A 21798-nucleotide genomic window follows, 5' to 3' on the forward strand; every position below is an offset into this window, starting at 1 on the left:
CTCTTACTATAATCTCACAATATTGTTCTCCAAAACTTTTATAAAAAAATTAATTAACCAAATGATTATTGCTAATAGGATCATGAAAAGGGAAACCTGAGTTTGGAATGTTGTTATCAGGCAGATGCGTTTCAGTTCCTACACGGTTTGTCAAACAAAATATGAATAACGTTAGCATCTAAACCAAGGTTTTTTTGTTTTTGATCTGAGCAGTAAGACAAAGTATGGACAGGGTAGCTTCCAGCAACATACTAAAGTGAAGGGAGGCGAGCCAAATGGTGTGCCATATTGACGCCTGTTTACAATTTTGACCCTAAGCTGAAAGCTTTATGCAAATTCATGACAGTAAATTAATTAATCAGTGAAAGGGGATTTACTGACACTGACTGACACTTTTAGGCTTTTAAAGCTGACATATGGTTGGTTTGTTTGTCAGGACTGCTGGAACACAACATGACTTCCATTATAAAAAAAAGAAAAATGCTTTACCAAATCTCTCATAAAATGTCTATTGTTCATATCTTTGTCAATAAATGTGTTTCTAATAACTTCAAACAATTGTTTTCTGTTCATGTTTTAATTAGCGCGTTTTAAAAAACACTCGTGGCAGGCCGTGGATTTTGTAACTATGCTTGTTGTTTAACAGTTGATATAACTGTTTATTGAGTATATGTTTGCCCTGAGTCCTAATTTTAAGTATACAAACTGTGGGCTGCAAGGGTCATGTCATTGTGGAAACAGATTTTCTCATGTGCTCTATTTCTGTAACACAATACACGTATAAAATGTAACTTTCTTCAAATGATAATAGTTTGTTTTTTACTTTTTTATTTTTGCATTACTAGTAATGTTTTGAGAGAAAACAGTTAATATTTTGCTATGGAGGTTGTGTATTCTTGGGATCCCCGGCGCCCCATGTCAGTGGCCCTTGATAGTCTGTTGGTAGGACTACTAACCAAGGTTAGTGTACCACTCGCATCAATTGTTTCCCATTGACAGTACAGGCTCTCCTCCAGCTGGAACAGTTTTTGTGTAGTTAGTTCTCGTAGTCTGACAATACCACGAGGATGCGGCAGAGGTGCTGCGCGAGACCTGCGTCAATCACAGCAGCAGAGAAACACAATACTGGAAACAGTTATGGTTTCCCTTCAAAATAAAACATTTCCACAGTAAAATTACGATTGATGGTGAGCGGACTTAGCCATGAGAGATATACATATCACGTACGATGCAACATGGATTATGCCTGTCACTTGTGTTGTTTCGTGCGCTGACCAGCGAGCGCAACAATACAGCTTCCTCATTCGACCTGGTCTTATATTGAAAGGTTGGACCGGAAGTTTGGTTTACTTTGTTTGCGTGCCTAAAGCTGTCTCCGCATCTGTGACTGCGCTAACGGGATCCCTCTCCCGGTTACGGGCTCTCGTTAACAGGAAGGAAGCTGGCTGAGAGTTAAAGGACGGTTACCGTCAGCCTGCTGGTCGTTTTACACCGGCGCTGCTGCTGCTGCGCGAGCCCTGTCGGTACCGGAGGCGACAGTCAGAGGATGAGAGCGCGAGCACTGCAGTAATGATGCGTTTTATCCTGGACTGCCTGCGGACAACGAGAGCGAGAAACCCGAAGGATGAAGGGTAACGTGACCGTAAACTGTTCTCATGTATCTCATGTTTAAAAAGAGAAAAGAAGAAAAGAAAGTATTTTCTTGATCCACCTGCACGACGTATCATTTCATTGCGGGTTTCAACTTTCAACCTACTACACCGTCGGCTGTGTGGAGGCTAACAGTCCACTCGACAGCATATTTAGGCTTTAAGTTACAGAGTGGCTCCGGCAGCTCGGGGCCCGACGGGTCCTTCATCCGGAGCCTGTACGGGTCCCGAGCACCAACCTCGGGTGGTGCTATGCTGACGTGCTCGTGTTTACTGGAGTATGATTGCCTGCTGCCCAACAACATACCTGAGGGAACCTTGTACTTTCTAGTCTACATGTCACTGAAGTTACTTGCTTTCCGGATCATATAAAAAAAAAATCAAATGTATAGAAATTGCGCTTTTTCTTATAGTATCCAGCAGTTTGTGGGCCTAAACTATATATATATATATATATATATATATATATATATATATATATATATATATATATATATATATATATATATACATATATATATATATATATATATATATATATATATATATATATACATATATATATATATATATACATATATATATATATATATATATACATATATATATATATATATATATATATATATATATATATATATATATATATTCTTTTCACAGCTAGCAATATGGCACTCTTTGTAATTGTCTCAGCCCATATTGTATTGACAAATGATAGATGTAATCATTTCCAAAATTCTCCAGTTTTTATCTCATGAAATGTTCTTCGCTCCATGTTTGTTGGTGTTCAGCTCTCAAAAACAACCTTATCGCAAAAACTGCTTGCCCTCCCTCTTGTCCTGTACAAAGAGAGGACGCACATGTATTAAACAGGTATTAAACAGGACAGTTTACATTTACATAACCACAATAACACAAAATCATATTTTAACAGACAATGACATAATAACGACAAACATTTAATTGAAAAACCTCAAGAAACTAGTTTCACCCTATTTATGAGGGATAGGTATCACTACAGACGCATGGACGTCTCTTATCACAGTCAACCACCACTTGCTGTTTTATTCAGTACTTGAGTTAAAAACCGCTGTTCTGTACTGCAGTTTGCGGTTATCGCCCTACATATACATCAATATCTATATATGTCTATTGAGCTCATGTCATCTGATGTATCGGTCTGGCTGATTATAATAGATAGCAATGAACAATTGAAAGGTGCCTACTCAATCACGGACAATTAGAGGAATGGAGAACTCTTTTGGAGTCATGTTTGTGTCAACCTGGTGAAGATAAGATAATTCTTTAATATTACAGGTTTACAGCAGCAAGAGACACATAGTAAAATAAAAAACAAGTAATAAATATAAGTAAATGGTAAAATAGTAAACTAATCCACCATAGCACTATTATGTATACAGACAGAATAAACAAGTATGTATTTATTCACTTTCTTTTAGCTCTGGTTTGGTCTGACAAAAAAGGTCTCAAAAAGTTCTGCAAAGCTGCTTTCGGCTAATAATTCTCTGCAGCTTTGTCACTAGAAGACAACACACCAAGTCATTTGAGGTGTAGTTTCACTGGAATTAAATGTTTTTTGTCAGTTCTACTATGTAAATCACTAGAACATTTTTGCATAAAGCTGTAACATCAACGTTTTATCACACAATATTCAGGCATGACCAATCAATTCTTGACTATCGGTAAGGATTCAGGCACACTAAAATAATATTGTCTTACAACTTGGCTGGAAAGCAGACGTAGCAGCTGAGGCACCAGAATCACTGACCTTCTTTAAAATAAAGCACCTATGTCAAATAGCCACACTCATTTAAAATCAAAGCATTTTCGATGAGTTATTGATGAAGTGAGATGGTTCCATTTATTTCTTTTGACGGATCAGAAGGGTTTGAACTGGCACACTTTAACTACTTAAGCATCAATGTATGAATGAGTGAACGCATGAAGGAGTCCTTGCTCCCGGGCAGTAACTGGGTTAACATCAGCGCCGCTCCACGGGTTTGTGATGCAGGCCGGGATAGCAGCTCAAATCAGACTGACAACGTGGCTGTAAAGGGGAAATTGCTCACACTGTCAAGCCCACAAAAAACTAAAATGTAGTTAATTATAATTCATGTGCACACGCCTTTGAGCTAGAAAAGGAAGATTCATTGTGTCGGTCATGCTTCAAGCGCATTCTCTGGTTCCAGAGAGCAACTTTGTTGCTTGACTTAGCCCCATGGCAGTCAATGGAACATCTTTGGGGGGAGAGGGAGGGGGGGGGGGGGGGGGGTGGCTCAAACACAAATAGCAATCTCAATACATCAACTGGGATCTGCAAAGAATGTATTGGGTTTTATTTACAACAAGGCTCTAGACAAACCTAACACACTTTCTGTCTGGTACCGCATGGTATACTCATCAGTGATCGAACGTAACCTGCTTAACTTGCTTAAGTATGATGCTGCTATACGTTTAAGAGGGGAATATTTATTTATTAGTATATGAAATGCAATGCATTGTTTTATGGTATATAAATCCACCCAACAGTATAACAATTGTAAAATGTACTATAACAAGCTACAACATGATTACCGCATTAATAATAATAATAATAATCTGATATTAAAATATATAATAACAACAACTCTTGAAAAGCCCAATTGATTCCATAGTAAGTACTGTAAAATTTTACTTTAAGTACATTTTCTTGATTAAATAATGACATACTGCAAGAGGCAGAGCTAAGTACAACCGAACGCTGAATAGGTCATTTTCAAGCGACCAAAATGTTACAAAAAACTTTCATGAAGTAAAAATACATCGTGAAAAAGTTAAAGTTCAAAGACAAAAACACAAACAACTCCGAGACTGGACAGTGCTGTGGTAGCAACCTGTAAATCATGAGGTAGCCTGACCCAAAAGCATACCCTGCTTTCTGGTCTGTTTGACTCTAAATGGAGTAAACTAAATGAACATCATGCTGTATTAAGGAAGACTTGAAACTAGAGATTGAGAGATACACTCATATTTACATGTTTTACTGGGGGAATAAATCAAGAGAGAAGTAGAGTCACTTTTATTGACTTCTAAACCACCAGAGGGGTCGCCCCCTATCGGCCATTAGAGAGAACGCAAGACTATGACACTTCTGCATGACTTCAGGACCAGATGTTGCCGTCTGGTTTTAACTCATTGTTTTACTCCCAACAAACTCTGACCTCTTCAAGGCAGCTTTCCGTGAAATAGCTCTGATCAACTCCAGTGTACACAAGCTGCTCAGCACCGTACAACAGACCGTTAGACAGAGTTAGAGAGTGACCTAAATTCATTAGATGGACACAAACATGAAAGGTAGGCCGAAAGAAAGATCAAAAGGGTTGGATGAAGTCCAAAATGGCTGCTGACAAAAAACAGCTGACATGCAAGTGGCTCCGTTTCTTGCAGGTTGTATCTGTACACTTTAGATTACATTAGAATCCATGATTCATGCCTAACTTGTTCACCAGTATCAAAGATCATAACATGTCCAATGCTGTGTACTGCATCTCCTGCTGCGCCTTAGCAGCAATTTACTTTGATTTTGTACAAATAACTGAATGCAGCTTTAATTTTTCGTACCTAACTAGTCTGCTGCACAGCATTGTGTCGCGTCTTATTATTTGTACTATATATTTTCATAATCCGATACATAAATGCATGATTTGGTGTTAATGATTGATGCCGTCAAGATGTTTTTCCAGTTAATTATCTGGCCACTTAGAGATGCATTTGTCAATGATTATTGATTGGTTGGTAACGTCGGTGCAGACTGCTGCTGCAGCTCTCCAGGATTTTTATGAATGGCTCAGTCACTGCTTTGTGTGTGTGTGTGTGTGTGTGTGTGTGTGTGTGTGTGTGTGTGTGTGTGTGTGTGTGTGTGTGTGTGTGTGTGTGTGTGTGTGTGTTTGAGAGAGAGAGAGAGAGAGAGAGAGAGAGAGAGAGAGAGAGAGAGAGAGAGAGAGAGAGAGAGAGAGAGAGAGAGAGAGAGAGAGAGAGAGAGAGAGAGAGTGAGTGCGCGTGAGTGCGAGACTGATGCATACTGCAGTGGTGGTGATGGGGTGGGGGAGGAGGAGAAACGGAGGAGAGGAGGTGATAGATGTGTGACGAAGGAGGGGGAGAAGCATGAAGGGAGGAGACTAGAGAAAAGGAAACACATTCTCCTTATGGATGAGCAAGCCTACTGCTCTGACTCGCCTCCCTCTCTTCCCATCCTCACATTGGTGCATTCTGCCCGTGTGCATCCACACACACACACACACACACACACACACACACACACACACAGGGAAGCAGCTCCGCCTCCTCTGCAGTGTAGCGACAGCTAGCAAGGGGCAGAAATGGAGGAGCGTGCAGTACAGCAGGAAAAAATAGAGGGATCGTGGGAAGGGGGGCACGATAGAGGGAAGGCGGACTGGAAGAGCGACCGCTCCCTCTCCTCCCTCCTTAAACACTCCTGTCTCCTCTGCTGGTCGTCCCCCAGGGACACTGACATCGTGGAGACAGACGAGCGGGTCCTCGCCAAGGCAACCGAGATCAGAGTAAGAAGACCGCAGCATCTCGCGCTGGTGTGTGCATGTGTGTGTGCGTATGTCCTGGTTCTCATTCATCTGCGTGAGTGTGTGTTTTTGTGTAGGTAACACATTTTCTATTTTTATTTGTATTTTGTTATCTCAAAAGGTGTGGACAGGACATACATCATGTGTATGTCTGTGTGACTGTGTGGTGTTTTATGTCACTGCATTTCCCATGATGCTCTCATGTGATGTCATGATGGGATGAAACTCGTCTCAGTGCACCTCGAGATTTGCAACCAAAGACTGTTATTTGATTCATTTCATCTCAACGTTTTAACACGGCAGTGATCATTTCTCAATGAACTACATTTATTACTTGTTTATCACTTGGATTTACAGATTTATAGCAGGGTCACAATATGTCTAAGCTGTCCTTAGAGTAAAGTAGTACATGTCCCCTCTTTGGGACTAATACAGGATTATCTCATCTTAAATTTCGTAAACTTCAAAATGCCATAATTTGGCGTGTCAGTGGTACGATACACATGTTATACAACAGGTATAAGAGTCACATTGCTGGGCAGGTTTCAAACGCTATACCCACCAAAAATAAAGCGTCGGAATTGTATCCCTCAAAAGTCTTTCGCACACTATCTACGTAGTCATGAACAAGGACGTATCAAGACCATAAAGGCCACACATTGAGCCTTCAGCAGGCTCGTAGGATAAATCTAATTAGGTAGTTTCCTGTGCAGACAGAAGGGCCGTCTGTATGCATGCAACGAGCAGAAACCAACACGTGTTGATGAATTTTTGTAGGAAAACACATGCGTAGCATTGCCCATCATGCTTACTGCTGTCAGAACATGTTGGGCAAGTGTTAAAAAACGACTGGCTGGATTAGCATTGTTTGAAGCCTGATGTTGCCTTACACATAAAAGAATGATCCCAGTCCCGTATTAATTTAACACTAGTGGTTTCAAATCAATACTCGATATTGACTGATGTCCAAAGCCCAGAAATTGGGATAAAAATATGTATATCAGTGCAGCCGTCGCCGCTGGCCCTGTGTAAAGGGAATTAATTCCGATGACAATGAAGATGTGACGTGCTAAAATTCTATTAGATTATTTAAATGTTTTAAACAAAAACGTTCACATTGTTACTTTTAACTTTAGCTGGACTGTTCACAGAAGCTTAAAGTTTGGATTCCTCTTGAGGTCCTTCAGCAGCTGAAGATGTGCTACATGCTAATGGGATCTAGCGTTCGATGGATCTCTGTTTACCTCTAACATCACGCCCATTTGTGTGTGTGTGTGTTCATACATCTCCACGCATGTTTTATCATCCCACCCATGAGTTGAGATCGTCCGTCAACCCTCAACAGTGTATGCGTGTGTAGGAGCTGGAGAACTCGGTGACGGTGGAGAGCGTGGAGCTTCAGGAGCAGCAGTCGGACCGCAATGAGCTGGAGGAGACTCTGGTTAAGTTAGAGACGCACAAGCAGGAGCTGGTGCAGCAAATAAAGGCGACTAGACAGCTGTGCTATGAGGAGAGCCAACAGGTAACGACAAAACTGCTATTGCTTATGTACTCTGCACGGCCGTTACTCAGGTCCTGCCCCATTGCTACTGCACATGTGCAAAGTAGTACTACACACCTGTGGTGGGCCCTGGCTCATAGAGCTAACAGCTAACACTAGCGGAGGTTGCATTGAGTTACATTACGATGCGTTCACTCCCTGTTCAGCAAAATGTAATATTGGCTGTAGGTAAATTATAATGTTGTCATGATGCGTTCGTATGTAATCTTGTAAAATGTAATTGTTGATAAAATGATAATTGGTGCATGGTTTTTGGCTCGACTGTAGTCAACATAGCGGTCAAATCACAAACTTTCTCATTTTATGGCTGAACATCCCATCACATGTTTGAACCGTGAGGGGGGTCCGTACGGATCGGCGGGTGTCCGTCACACTGCTGTTGTCAGGATATAGTGACAATTGGTGTGATTATGACAGTTATTCTGTATTTTTCTTAAAAATCCTACATGCAAAGCAGCTAGTAATATTTCAAACAAAAGTATAAAATGTGAGTTCCCTGGACAAACTCTCTTTATCACGAGTCACGTTAGCAGTAATGCGCATGTGACAGGAAGCCATCTGCCCGGTACTGACTCCCCGTCCTCTTCCACCAGATCCTGTCTCTGCAGGCGGAGGAGGTGCAGAAGGAGAGCCAGGTGGAGGAGTACGAGAGGGAGCTCGCCAGAGTCAGGTGGAGGCTGAGGAGGCTTAGAGATGAGGTGAAGCAGGCCAAGAGGAAGGTGGAGGAGGCCGGGGAGAGGGACACGCCCCTGCAGGACTCCATCAGACAGTCCTATGAAGAGATCCTGCAGGTACAAGAGAACGTACACGTGCATGTGTGTCGTTGTTTGTGTGTATCTGGAATTGCCGCACCAAGGAAAGTGAGAAAAACTGAAGTCATAAAAAAATAAGAACAATAGATGAAAATGAAGAAAAGAAAAGGAACTTCAAAAGATGATCCTTTTTTCACCTGCTGCAGTCATAAACAGGACGGAAAACTTTTTAGATCAAACTTAAAAATTAGATCAGCAGAAATATGTTTTTCTTCATTCTGGACTTCCATTCAATACTGTGTCACAAACAAACATATATATTATGTATTTATCTATATTTATATTCATACAAAGTAAAATATAAGTCACCTTTGGCCAGATCCTCTGTAAATTAAACAACATCAACATCAATAGCCCTTGCATCGCTTTTGTTGTTAAGTTAGTCACATACTTCTATCTATCCGAGATGCTCTGAAGATAAGTATTTACAAACACAGTTTCCTCGTGTGGTTTTTCTGGTAACTGATGTTTGAAGAGAGTTCCCTCACAACTCCAGCGTGTTCTCGTCCTTGCAGGAGGAGCACACCCTGTGTTCTCTGTCAGGGAGCGCTGTCACCCCGGAGAGCCAGCTGGAGGAGTCGTCTCCTGCAGACACCACCGAAGACGATCCGCTTCCCATGAGGCCGTGGGGGAGGAGCCAGTCGCTTCCGGCCTACGCTGACCTGATCATGGTAGGCCGCTACTTAAAGCACTTGTTGCCGTGCACTGCGGTGTTCCACGCAGCTACATTGTTGACCTCAGTTTGGGCCTGCAGACTATTCACTGTGAACAGGAAGGCGGTACCGATAGAGGATGTGGAGTTGGAAACAAATTTGGCTGTTTGACAATTACGCACAAGAGTTAAAGGGCATTTTCAGGTTTATACTTGGATTTTTTTTTTTTTAAAGAATGTGTTCACACGCTTAAGTTTTCAGAAAACACTTTATTTTTCGCATGCTGTCTGTCTGAAATGCTCCGTTTTCCATCCAAGACCCCCCCCCCCCCCCTCTCTTCTGATCCAAGCAGCCCACAAAAAAAACTATTAGGTTGCCTAATCTCAGTTTTATTGGTTGGTAGGCTGCTAAGATATTGAAAGTATGTCCTGAAAAATAGAGTTGTTTATGATGTGTTCCCATCATAAGTTTAAGTCTGTAGTGCTTTTACAACCAAACTGAGAACAATTCATTCCAAGAAGAAAACATTTTTAAACTAAGTGATTGATTTCTTTTCTCCTTTGTTTAGGAGATGCATATTGAAATGGACCAAAAAAACTCTGCATGTTATTGTTGAATGACACAATAGTTCAATCCCGTCTTAAATTTCGCTCAAGTGGAATTAACTTTCAATCGGTACGCATTGGCCGAGAACAGTTGTGGAGCGTGTAGTTCTGCACTACGGAATAAAATGGAGTAAAATGTTTAGTTTTTTAACCGTATTTACCCAGAACTTCACCAATACTAAATCATGCTTGAAAACCTGGAACATCTGACTTGCAACAGAAGATAGCTGTGGCTGTGGCAGCAGTCTTGTCTTCACAACATAAAGAGCTCGCTCACTTTCAATACAATACTAGTGTGACGACCTTTATCCGAATGATCCAGCTGTCTTTTCTCTCCTGAACACAATGCAAAAGTATTCTTCATGTTGCAACTCTCTCACCGTCTCCTCCCATCTGTCTGTGCGGATGACTCCTACAGCGAGCCAGCGGCTCGTCTTTCTGCAATAACCTCGCGGATACCCGAGAAGAAGTGGACGACAGCGGCACCAGCTCTCCAAAGGTGAGCTTCATTGGCACAGAAGCTGGTTTCGGGTTCTGAAATCAGTTAACGGCAGTGATCAGCCTTCGTTTAACACGTCCTCCTTGGTTTGCGACGCTTCACAGATGGATAGATCTGACATAGAAGACGACCCGGAGGAGGGAGAGATCAACGATGGCGGGGAGAAAGAGCTTGCTGTCGACCCTAAGCAACTGGACTTCTACCAAGCCGACCCCTTCGCCCACTGTCAGAGTGACCGTATGTATCAAACAAATATGGAGCCTAAGACACTGAGAGGTTGATGAAACTTTTCCTTTAGAGACTTGATAACAAATCTAAACAAAAGTTTAGATGTGTCTCATAATTTGGTCATCCTACCTTAACAGAACATGTAAAACAGTTTGTTCTGAAGTCTCTGGGATTTAACTGCGTCTTTTGGATGTCCCAACTACTGAAAGAAAAGGATGCAGTACATGCAATAGGACTGTTCAGGAATGATGACTGATGGGAGGAAAATGGACTGGGGTCTGAACCAGTCAGGGTTAGTTGGTGGATAAAATCATTGTGTGTGTTATGTGAAGCTTTTAAGGTAAATACTCTTCAGATATCCAGTTGCTGCTAGTCATTCTCAGAAAGACACTCAGACATTTGATATTTGCGACCGATGGTGGGAGACCCAACAGTAAATAAACAGCTTTTCCTGAAGTTGACACAAATGTCACTGTATATAAACAGCTACTGGTTGCCATCCATGATTTATTTGGTACAAAAACTCATGACAATTCAAACGCAAATTCGGATAGTCAGAAATTTTGGGTGACGCACGCAAACACGCAAAATGGCTGATTTGACTACGCAAGGGGGTCCATGTGTGTCTTGCGTGCTTGCGTCTCTACGTAAAACCCGAGTATAAATCAGCCTTCAGTCATCACAAAGAGAGGGTGGAGGGGAAGGGGAAGGGTTTGAGAGCCCATTGATGTTGAGGGCTCAGTGATTGTGCAGCCCAACAGGAGGGGACAGAGAGGGAGGTGTTTGGGAGGTGTGTTGTATTGGAGAGACGGATGAGGGCTGTGAACTAAACCTATTAAAGAAACAGTTTAGCTCGTTGGCACTCTCCAGGGAGCCCCCTGGCTGTCTCCCTCCAACCTTGAAGCCAGTGATTTGCTTCATCCTGGTCTACACCTCCCTCGTATTGTTCTTCTGGAGTTTGGCCTCTAGTCTTTATTTAACATTCTTTATTTAACAATAAAGACTCTCATCCTCAGGCTGGTTTAGTGGATCTGGAGCTCGTCATGCTATACATTGTGTGCTACTTGTTACCCGAAGAGGTTGAAAGGAGAGATAGATTTCTAAAATGTTACAATCTCCATGTGCGCTTTCTCCAGTTTTTATGATATATATTATAATGCACTAATGGGTCTCATTGGTTGTATAAAATAATCATCCAGTTCCTCTCTCTCTTGACTTGTAGATGACCTCTTCAATGAAGACCTGTTCCCTAAAACTGACTCATCTGGTGAGTAATAAAACACCAATAAACTTGTTTTATTTTAAGTAGTTAAATGGGTAGTTTGGCTGTTCTGAAGGTACTCCTCCAAAGTCAGTGTATTTACTCCAACAGAATGAGAAACAGTCAGAGGTGCTTGGGCCATGTTGCCTAGTTTCAGGATGCTCTCCTTGTTATCAGATGTAATCGAAATTATTAAATAAAATTGTTATGATGTAATAATTGAACTGACATGTCACTAAGTTGTTTTTGAATACCCTGCTTTACCAGGTGGTTTCGCTTCCGACCCTTTCAAAGGCAGCGACCCCTTTGCAGCAGATGTGTTGTTCCCGGTGGCGAACGTCGGTGCTGACGAGGGGCTAGGACATGTCCCCGATGAGGGCGACACTAGTCTATCCTGTGCTGAAAATAAAGCCTCAACAGGAACTCAGTGCTTCGAGTCTGAATTCCCCGACGAAGACAGCGACATCGAGATTAGCTACAGCCGAGAGGACCTGGACGCGATCGCTGTGGGTGATGATTCCCATGGATTTAAGCCCATTCAGAGCTCGTCAGACGAGTTGGGGCCAGGGCCCATCCAGGGTTGGAGGTCCCAGGGTCAGTATTCTATAGAATCAGACCCTAATGGGTATGAGCTGGACCTTGGCGCTGTCTCTCCTCCCTCGGACATCGAAGAACAGAGTCTGGGATCTCTAGCCGGCGAGGCTACCACCGAGGCAACAGCAGGACTGGAACAAGGTCACTCATACTAAATCTTACAATTCAATGCTACAATTCATGTTTCATGCTTTCCTTCTGAATGTGGTCTTACAATAATAGATCAGTTCCTAAGTTGAAAAAAAGAGAGAAATAGAGTAAAAATAGTGATGGAAAGACAAGAAAAAGCAGAAAAGACAATAGGGACCTCCAAAACTTGATCAGTGAGGGATGTTGGGCCCAATAGGTACAGGATAAAAGAATATCAAACAGCAAACAATTAAATGCATTTTGTTTTTGCCTGTTGAAAATAGACTCATTGTGACATTGAATTTGAAATAAAGTGATTTGTATAAGAACAGAACCCCCACCGCACAGGGGCTGCGAGTGTGCACTTTTCAGCCCAGCCTGTGAGACAGAAACAGGCCAGCCACATTAGCTAGTGGGATCCCCCTGTCACAATGATTTTATTAAAGCCACTATGTGTGGAATGTAAAACGGTCAAGTTTTTGTACCCTTCAGTGGTTGTAAGAAATGTACTCTTAATCTCTAACTAGTCTCTGGTCGTGCGTAAAAACAAACATATCCATTTTATTCTGTTCCATTCTCGCATTTTATTCCGTTCTAGCATTGACACCTTATTGTTTTTCTTCTCCTAGATCTGAGTTCTGCTTCCACTCAGCCTGTCCCTAAGCTTGCTGAAGAACTCCGGTTGGAACCAGAGTGGACAGGCGAAATAGCGCAAACTCTGTCCTGTTATGATACCTCCAGTCATAAGGGAGAATGGATTGACGACATTGAAGAGGAACCCCAAAACCCTGCAACTCCCCAAAACTCAGTAGACTTCCAGAACCTTTTTATCCAGTCCGACTCTGATCACAACCGAGAGCTTAGCTTTGAGTTGAGCTATGAAGCAACCAGTCAGTCTTCCTTTGACCCATATGGCTTTAAACTCAGTCCAGAACATTCTAGTCACACCCTCTTAGACCCGGATGAAGCCGAACTGAGCCCAGAGCCCTCTGAAAACGATCTGGCCTTTGACCCTGAGCCCTCCTCTTCTCAACCAGACCAACTGAACATTGATCACTTTGAGTTTGACATCACTTCCTCCCAAATGGCACGGGACTCAGACCCTTATGGCTTTAAGCTCAGCCCTGAGGAAGAGAACCAAGAGGTACTGGACCTCTGTGCCCATGATAACCAGGAAGCAATGGACCTTTGTACCTATGACGACATTGAGCAAGTAGAACCCCCTAACTATAGCAACCAGGAAGCACTGGAACCTCATACCCATGAAAACCAAGAAGTGCTTGAACATTGTAGCCACAACGACCAAGAACTGCTGGATTTGTGTTACAATGGAAACCAAGAAGTGCTGGAACCTTCTCGGCTTAACAACATAGGTTTAGTTAGCAATGAAAACCAGGAATTCCTGGATCTCTGTAGTCATGACAACCAGGAGGTGGTGGAACCCTATCGCAATATTGCCAATGAGGAACTACTTGAACCTTTTAACTATGATAACCAAGAGGTGCTGGAACCTTGTAGCCATGGCAATCAGGAGCTGGACTTCTCCTGTCCTGAAAATAAGGAAGTGCTTGATTTAGATAGCCATGGTGACCAAGACTTTCTGGATTTTGTGAGCAAAGAAAATCAGGAAGTGCCAATGTCAGGTAGCCAGGGTAACCAGGAACTTCTGGATCTCGGTAGCAATGAAAATCAGGATTTGCTAGACTTAGGTAGCCATGACAACCAGGAGGTGTTGGACTTGTTGGGTAAGGATGTTTTCCAAGAAGCGAACAATAACCAATGCATTGTGGAACCAGAGGTCAGGTCCACCAATAACAGCTCAGACAGTGACGTGCCACCGGAAGACTTGCTGGGGCTCGAACTCGGTAACACCAGCACCAACAAATCTAACACCAATACTGCCGACACCCCGAACATGGCCATCAGCAATTTGTCTGCCAAGCAAGACCTGCCACCATCTAATTCTTCTGCCAGTCACAACTTGTTAGAAGGGGATCTGGGTTCAGTGTTTGGGGCTGGAGGATACATCGGTTGTCCTGATGTAGCTGACGACCTCGAGCCTCTGGAGAGAAGGCAGGCAAACCCAGTAGCAGAGCCAGTACGACCTGTCAGACCAATTCGGCCTCCTCGGCCCTCGCTCAGGGTGAGTTAGAAACCCCCAAAAAAATCAAACTTATTGTAGATGTGTGGAAACTAAAGTGTCAGATGAATGAATGTTATGAAATGTACAGTATGCCCTCATTGACCTTTTGCATGAAATACTGTGTTTGCAGGTCTTCACAGTGTTAAACTAGTTAACTATTTGTTATGACATTTTTTTATACATAAAAAAATCTCAACAACTTTAATCACATTTATCATCATCCCGTCGATTTTCTCTTGTGTGTGTTTTAGGCTAAGGAGAAGGCTCAGTCCCAGACTCAGGGCATTGACCTGAAGTGATGTTTTGCCAGCCAACACTCATGTGGGGGGGTTACCATGTCAGCAGGGTTCCCATGACCACACCGGCAACAGCAGAGACCAAGTGGATGAGGAGAGAAGTAAGATGACGGATGACTAAATAGATTCAAATGGGGTCGTAGGGAAGGAGGGGTGATGATATAGACCGGAGGAAAACATTGTTCAGCTGTTATTTATTGCAATAAGTCTAGTTAGGGAGGGTCTTTATGTTTTAAAGGGATTTAAGAATTGACAAAGATTTTAAAAATGTTACCTACCATGGGACTAACTGGCTCCATAAAATTGAATGATGTAACCTGACTGGCTTGTGGCCAATAAGTCAGGGTTGGAAACCACTGTATTAAAATCAACAGCATTCCTATACCCTCAAATGATGCTAGTCAATGAATCATACGGTTGATATTATGTCATTTATTTACAATATCAGCTGCTAACTCACTCCGTGTCCTCTGAGTCTCTTAGTCCAGCTTCCCGTCCTTTCTGACTCTCCGGTTAATTAGTCCACAGTAAAAAAGAAAAAAAGAAAATTTGACTTGAGCTTCTTGTTGGAGCTTGTGTAATTGGACTTTGTGTGACTTTGTCCCAAAGATAAATTGTATATAAATTATATACTCAGCTATTGTGGTTTTCAGATTATCTAGTCCGTAGTTTTAGGTCTAAATTGGATAAGAGCTGTATAAAGAGTTTGGTCGGGTTGTACAGTGAATGCATATCTATACTGTCGCCATGGTAACATACCCTCTGTTTTCTGCCATCAGTCGCGTTACGGTTCTCCTCAGAGAGTACATGTACAGCAGGCTGAGAGTCTGGAGCCCGTTTCACCTCTCAACATGTTGTCACAAGTGTGCTTTGCTGCACCTTTTAACCACAGTTCACCTGCTCGTCACTGCCGAAAGGTGAACACCACTGCAGGTCAGCAAAAAATGTTTTTACGGGCATTTAAAATTACTCTGTGAAGTATTCCAGCCTTTGAACTTCCTCCTTCAGTAGCACTAAACCGGCCTAAACCCTGCATTTCACAACATCCGTGTCCCAATTCCATTTGATATACTAACTAATACTACAAAGTATGGTGTCCATACTAATTTGTTTGGCCATCATGAGTAGACCATCCAGGTATCGCAGTGCACTGCATTTTGTTATATAGTGGTACGGTGTGAGTGCAGGAGTACACTAATTGAGCCCCAGCAAATCATTTTCTTGGTTTATTAAATAGGTAGGTGTGAAGGTATCAGCAGATTGCCACTTTGAAAGACGACTGCCAATTTATTATTTGATATTGTAGTTTACTAAGTTTTCCCAGCGTCCATTGTCTGCATTTGTCTTCACTAGTTTACTGCTGTTTGAGTGGAAAGTTTTCCACTCAAACACTACATATGTGATCCATGTAAAACATATTTGTTTAAATTATGCATTTTTATAAAAGATGAATATTTCCTATTTATATATATTTTTAATTCGCATGTACGTTTCAGAATATGTCTAAAAAAAATCAAGTATCAATTGGGCTATCGTATGTACCGTATAGTAATTGAATATTGGGTTCTGTCCTCCCACAAAAATCTCCCCCATTGTTTTTAATAACAACAAAAAGGACTTTCTCCGAGGTGACCTCTGGTCCTGTTCAACGCTGAGTTCTTTTAACCCAATGGACTGAAGTTTTCACACTTTTTTTTTGCGTGTGTGTTATGGAGCTGTCTCGCTACTGTCCTGTCTCGGATCCTGTCTCAGTTGTTCATGAATTCCGTTTGTGCATTGCATGTTGGGACAATATCAATAAATTTAGATTTAGTAAGAGCATATTTACAGGATGAAATATTTATACTGGCTTAGAGTTAGTATGAAGTTTGGAATTGGGACACAGCTAGAATCAGCCACCAGGTGGATGAGCAGCGCTTTATTGCTTTTCAGCACGAAAAAGTAAGAGCGGGCAATTCACTGAGTGGAAATGAACCAAAAGCTTTCAGAGTTTCTCACACGCAGGTGCTTAAAGGAAGGTCCGTTTAGGCCAGTGAGGAAACCACTTCCAACATGTTTACCCTCATCAAACCAAAGACATCAGAGAGGTAAAGTGACTACAGATAGAGAAAGGATGTTATCATCAATGGGCTCGGCTTTGCCTCTGAAGACAGCAGTGTCCAATCTCCCTGTGTATCCATAACCATACATATGTATGGTTATGGACCCAACATTAGCTTCTTATCACCTTTTTTAAATGATGTGGGGAACCTGTTAGCAAACAGATATACATATTTACACATTCAGCAGAGTTAGAGCAGCGTGATCATTCATATGAAGTCTTGGTTCTGTCCACCCGATGAACGTAAGTCCAATATTCACCCGCTTTTAGCTCAGATTTTGATCTCCACCAACTCCTGGGAGAAATACCTCGTGCTCCACTACGTTCACAAGGCAGTACGTCTCTAATGCTTTGTTCACGCCAAACGCCAAGCACGTTTTGAGTACCTCGCTCAGCGCAAATACAGTCGCAGGGACATGAGCTGCTGCGGATTGGTGATGAAGAAAAGTTTTGATATTTTATACTATATATATATATATATATATATAATATATATAAATTTCTCATCGCGGCAAGCATTCTCAATGTCCCTTAAAGCTCCCCATCTTCTTCGCCCATCCGTATACTGAGTTAATAATAAATGTGCACAGACAGGCAAAACCCAGCCGCACAGAAATATACGAAGGGTCTGAATGTGTGATGTCACTTTGACACCCACAACTCTCGCGGAATGCGGCACGCATACAACTTTTAAAATGCTTGTTTTCTGAATGGAGTTTACATTGATCAGGGCTAGCCTATGTAACATGCAGCTGCTCTATCAACACTTAAAACAATGTTGCCTTCTAGGCATAAATACCGCAGCAACAATATTGTTTATGCTCGAATATTTATACGGATAGAGTTGTGTCCGGTTATCGTAACGTTTAGCGATGGGTAACCACAGAACACAACAATTTCCTCCATCTTTGATGCAACACTTCTGGTCAGTGGCGTCAGGACGAGAATCTCAACACTGATAGGCTTTAGCATCGTATGTGACTGCATCGCACGAAAAAGGTCAGTTTTCTGTTTGTTGTGAACTAACTATGACGCCGTCTGTCTAAAGCTATGAGAACGGCAATAGTGAACCAAAACAGTCAGGTTGCAGCTGGACGATGAGAAAACTGACTGAAACTCACTATAAAGCTCTGTTTCCACTTGCTGTAAGAAAACAATCAACATACTGTGTAACCTATACATCTTAACCTCTGTGCTACAAAGGGTTGTACATTCAATATACCATGTAACCAATTTATTCAAACCCAATGAAATAGACATCTTTATAGACTTATCATTCTAAAGTGAAGACTGTGAATATTGGTGTGTCCTATGCACAGGATGAACATGTATCCCAGAGGCCAGTCTCCCGTCACACTGAGACAGACTGAGCATCTCCAATGGAACATTTCAGTTCATATTAGGTTTCAGTTTACGCCTACCTCATTACTACTCTGCCATGATTGCATGACAAACACTGTGAACCTTGTAACGGCAAACATGATGTGATCTTTGACACTTTGTGAATGTGTGCAGTCAAGACAATGGAGGAGGAATGAGTCTCGAACAGGAAATGATACCCTAAAGGCCAATTATTGCTGTCAATAGTTTGTGTTAAACAATTATGAAATCCTTGTCTAACACTGTTCTAACGCACAATACAAATGATAAATACATAATCAATGTTCTTTGAGCCGTGAAGTGGTGAAAGTGTTAGTGTCTTTTTGGACTTGATTCTCTACAGATGAATAGTTTGCCATTTGGAAATGCAGTTTTTGCTTGTTTCTACTGCATTCTTCCATCTGAAACGTATTGAACAATATCTGCTCATGATGATAAACAAACAAGATCACTTATTTGGGCATGTTTGTTTGTCTTTAGGTACTTCAGAGTTTCTGGAGTTTATCTTTACAGCACATGATGTATCAAATATTTGGATCATCTGTGACCCTCAACTGCTCATGTTTCCTATCAAACCGGTTTGATTTTCAGAGCGTCAATCACCAATTCGTACTTTTAATGTCTGTGAGACATAAATGTCGCCGCTGAAAATTTTGGGCCACACACTACGTGGTCGTCCACATGCAGTCCTACAGTCCTATTGTGGCGACTGAGCTGACGGCCTTGCATGCCCCGGTTTCGATTCACCCCGGTTTGAATCCACACTCCAGTCAAGTTGGTGGCGTATGCACCTCAAATCGGTTTGCCAAATATATATATATATATATATATATATATATATATATATATATATATATATATATATATATGTATATATATATGTATATGTGTATATATATATATATATATATATATATATATATGTGTATATATATATATATATATATATATATATATATATATATGTATATATATATATATAGCTTTGAGAGCCGATTCGCTGGCGCAGTACTCGTTAAGGACAGAAACTACAGAACAATATGTGCTTTCGCGTCAGGCTCAAGTCTGCCAATAGTCCGGTAACGCTACGGAAGTGCGAGGGCAGACCAAAATTAATTGCCTTCAAAGTAAAAGCCCAAAAAACTTCTTTTTTTTAAAAAATAAAAAAATGCAGTTAACGCATGATCAAATAATTAACGCTGTTAATTCATTGAAAAGTTAACGCGATATTAACGCCTTAACTTGCCCATATATATTTATTTCTTAATAAAAAAAATTAAAAACAGACCAGCATGAGGTGCCTGATAGGGAACGTTCGCAACAGAACTCCACTCAAAAAAGGGAGCGGAGCAGTGACTGATACTGAATACTGATACTGAAAATATGCTAAAGTATATCGTTTTTAATGTACGGGTACCGTGCTACCTTTTTAGTATCAGTATAACGTGCAGAGTAGTGTAAAAAAAAAGTAAATTGGCTCAGGCACCGAAAGGAAGCGTCGAAATCCGTGTTGTTTTCGGTCCAGTAAGTACCAGATGTCTTGGAACCGGCGCCATATTAGCACCGGTTCTCGGTAGCCAACCCTATTGGAGAATGGAGTGTGGATTGATAAATGCGCATGTGTTGATTGCCGGAGTGTTCGCGTAACAAGTCCACAGCTGTCCATAGAACATGCAATGTCTACGTAAGGACCAGGTCCGGGTGGAGACCAGGAGACCCACTAATCCAGTCCTATGTCAATGTTGACTTATTTAAAGGTGACGTTACACACATTCTTATTTGAACCCAAATTATGATCTTCTACTAAACTTAACCAAGTAGTTTGGTTAATGAAACCTAAATGACACCAAAAGGTGCTTACAACGTGTCCGTACGTGACGAGTTTGGTAATGAGAACAAGTTGGAGTTTCCCAATTGTTTTTCTCGATATCCGTGCAAACCAGATATTCAATGTCCAAGTTTGACCAAGTTTCTGTTTTATGAACTGGCATATGAACCAACATCTTCCATTGGCAAAACCTGACACACTCACTTATCTATATGACATTATCAGAGATTGATTATGAGTTTCATAGCCGAACCGATTTGTTCTGAAGAAAACTGTGAAGAGCATTTCTGTGAACAGTTTTCTTTCTTGGCATGGGTTAAGTGAAATCAATCTTCTGATCTCCAATCATAATAAGACAAATATTCTTTGGTTAATAAATGGTGTCCGTTTCCTTTCCAAATGTTGAAAATAATGATCACTGTACATAGACACATATAGCACAAGAAACATTTCATCCCTTGCATTGTAAAAATGACAATGTTAGCAAGTTATTTTATTATTTGCACAGAAGGCAGTTCAGTTCTCATTGCTGTTGCTGACATATTTATTTATTTTTGTAATGATCCATTTTTGTATTTATTTATGTACAGGCTGCCTATTATATGAAACATGATCAGAATATTATTGAAAGCAGTTGTCAGAACAGGAATATAGTTCAGAGAGAGACAGAGTTGCTCCTGCTCATTCACTCGTGTGTGTGTTTTCTATGATGTATGCACTTTAAAAGCCATGGTAAGTGACATGATATTGAAAAGAACTTCTGTGTTTTGCCATGCTGACATGGTTTTATTGTTATGACAATATGTTTATTTGTGACGTTGTGTGTGTTGCTGTCTCAATGTGAGGTTCTGTGTTGGAAAAAATAATAAATAAAACTCATCTATGATTCAAACGTGGGGTCTGGTTTGTCACTTTTTGATTTGTGTCAATCCAGAAACGGGTCAGAGGAGCAACGAACGTTTATTCTCAGATCCACAAACGATCGGGTCTGCCATGGAACTGTCACTGTTGTCCGAATAGCACCTAAAACCTGAAGCTACACTTGATGTATTTGACCATTTGGGGGCGGTAGACTTTCCTGAACAACATAGCACCTTTTAACAACAGCAAACATTTTGCTTGTTTACACATCCAGCAACCGACCTCAACCACTCAAGATCAATGCTTAACCTTAACCATTCAAGGTCAATGCTTAACATTAACCATATAAGGTCAATGCTGAACCTTAACCATTCAAGGTCAATGCTGAACCTTAACCATTCAAGGTCAATTCTTAACATAAACCAGATAAGGTCAATGCTTAACCTAGACCATTCAAGGTCAATGGTTAACATTAACAATTTAAGGTCAATGCTTAACCTTAACCATTCAAGGTCAATGCCTAACCTTAACCATTCAAGGTCAATGCTTAACATTAACCATATAAGGTCAATGCTTAACCTTAACCATTCAAGGTCAATG

The 21798-nt window shown here is 41.3% G+C and overlaps 1 protein-coding gene across 4 annotated transcripts; it reads left to right on the plus strand.

The window, feature by feature from the left end:
* Positions 1–1409: 1409 nt before the first annotated feature.
* LOC137782156 (uncharacterized) lies at positions 1410–17576 on the plus strand. Of its 4 annotated transcripts, none has more exons than XM_068571293.1 (11): positions 1410–1631; positions 6172–6256; positions 7608–7769; positions 8402–8599; positions 9136–9291; positions 10297–10377; positions 10482–10614; positions 11828–11872; positions 12134–12601; positions 13219–14732; positions 14984–17576. In XM_068571293.1, exons 1-11 carry the CDS (start codon positions 1570–1572, stop codon positions 15029–15031), a joined length of 2952 nt encoding a protein of 983 aa, XP_068427394.1. In that variant the 5' UTR covers positions 1410–1569; the 3' UTR covers positions 15032–17576. The 4 variants fall into 4 exon arrangements, with proteins under 4 accessions (XP_068427394.1, XP_068427396.1, XP_068427392.1 ...); XM_068571295.1 differs by having other exon boundaries at positions 6172–6229; XM_068571291.1 differs by lacking the exon at positions 1410–1631 and having other exon boundaries at positions 3983–6256.
* Positions 17577–21798: the final 4222 nt, after the last annotated feature.

The sequence above is a fragment of the Clinocottus analis genome, unplaced genomic scaffold (assembly GCF_023055335.1).
Source record: "Clinocottus analis isolate CAN_PGR_092001 unplaced genomic scaffold, fCliAna1.0.p SCAF_11, whole genome shotgun sequence".
NCBI lineage: Eukaryota > Metazoa > Chordata > Actinopteri > Perciformes > Cottidae > Clinocottus > Clinocottus analis.

Excerpts from the sequence above, each read along its gene's own strand:
- LOC137782156 (XM_068571291.1), top strand. The coding sequence starts at position 6,029 with ATGGAGGAGCGTGCAGTACAGCAGGAAAAAATAGAGGGATCGTGGGAA. Across the intron at positions 6,257-7,607 it reads GACCGCAGCATCTCGCGCTG|GAGCTGGAGAACTCGGTGAC; the intron begins GTGTGTGCATGT and ends ATGCGTGTGTAG. Across the intron at positions 8,600-9,135 it reads CCTATGAAGAGATCCTGCAG|GAGGAGCACACCCTGTGTTC; the intron begins GTACAAGAGAAC and ends TCGTCCTTGCAG.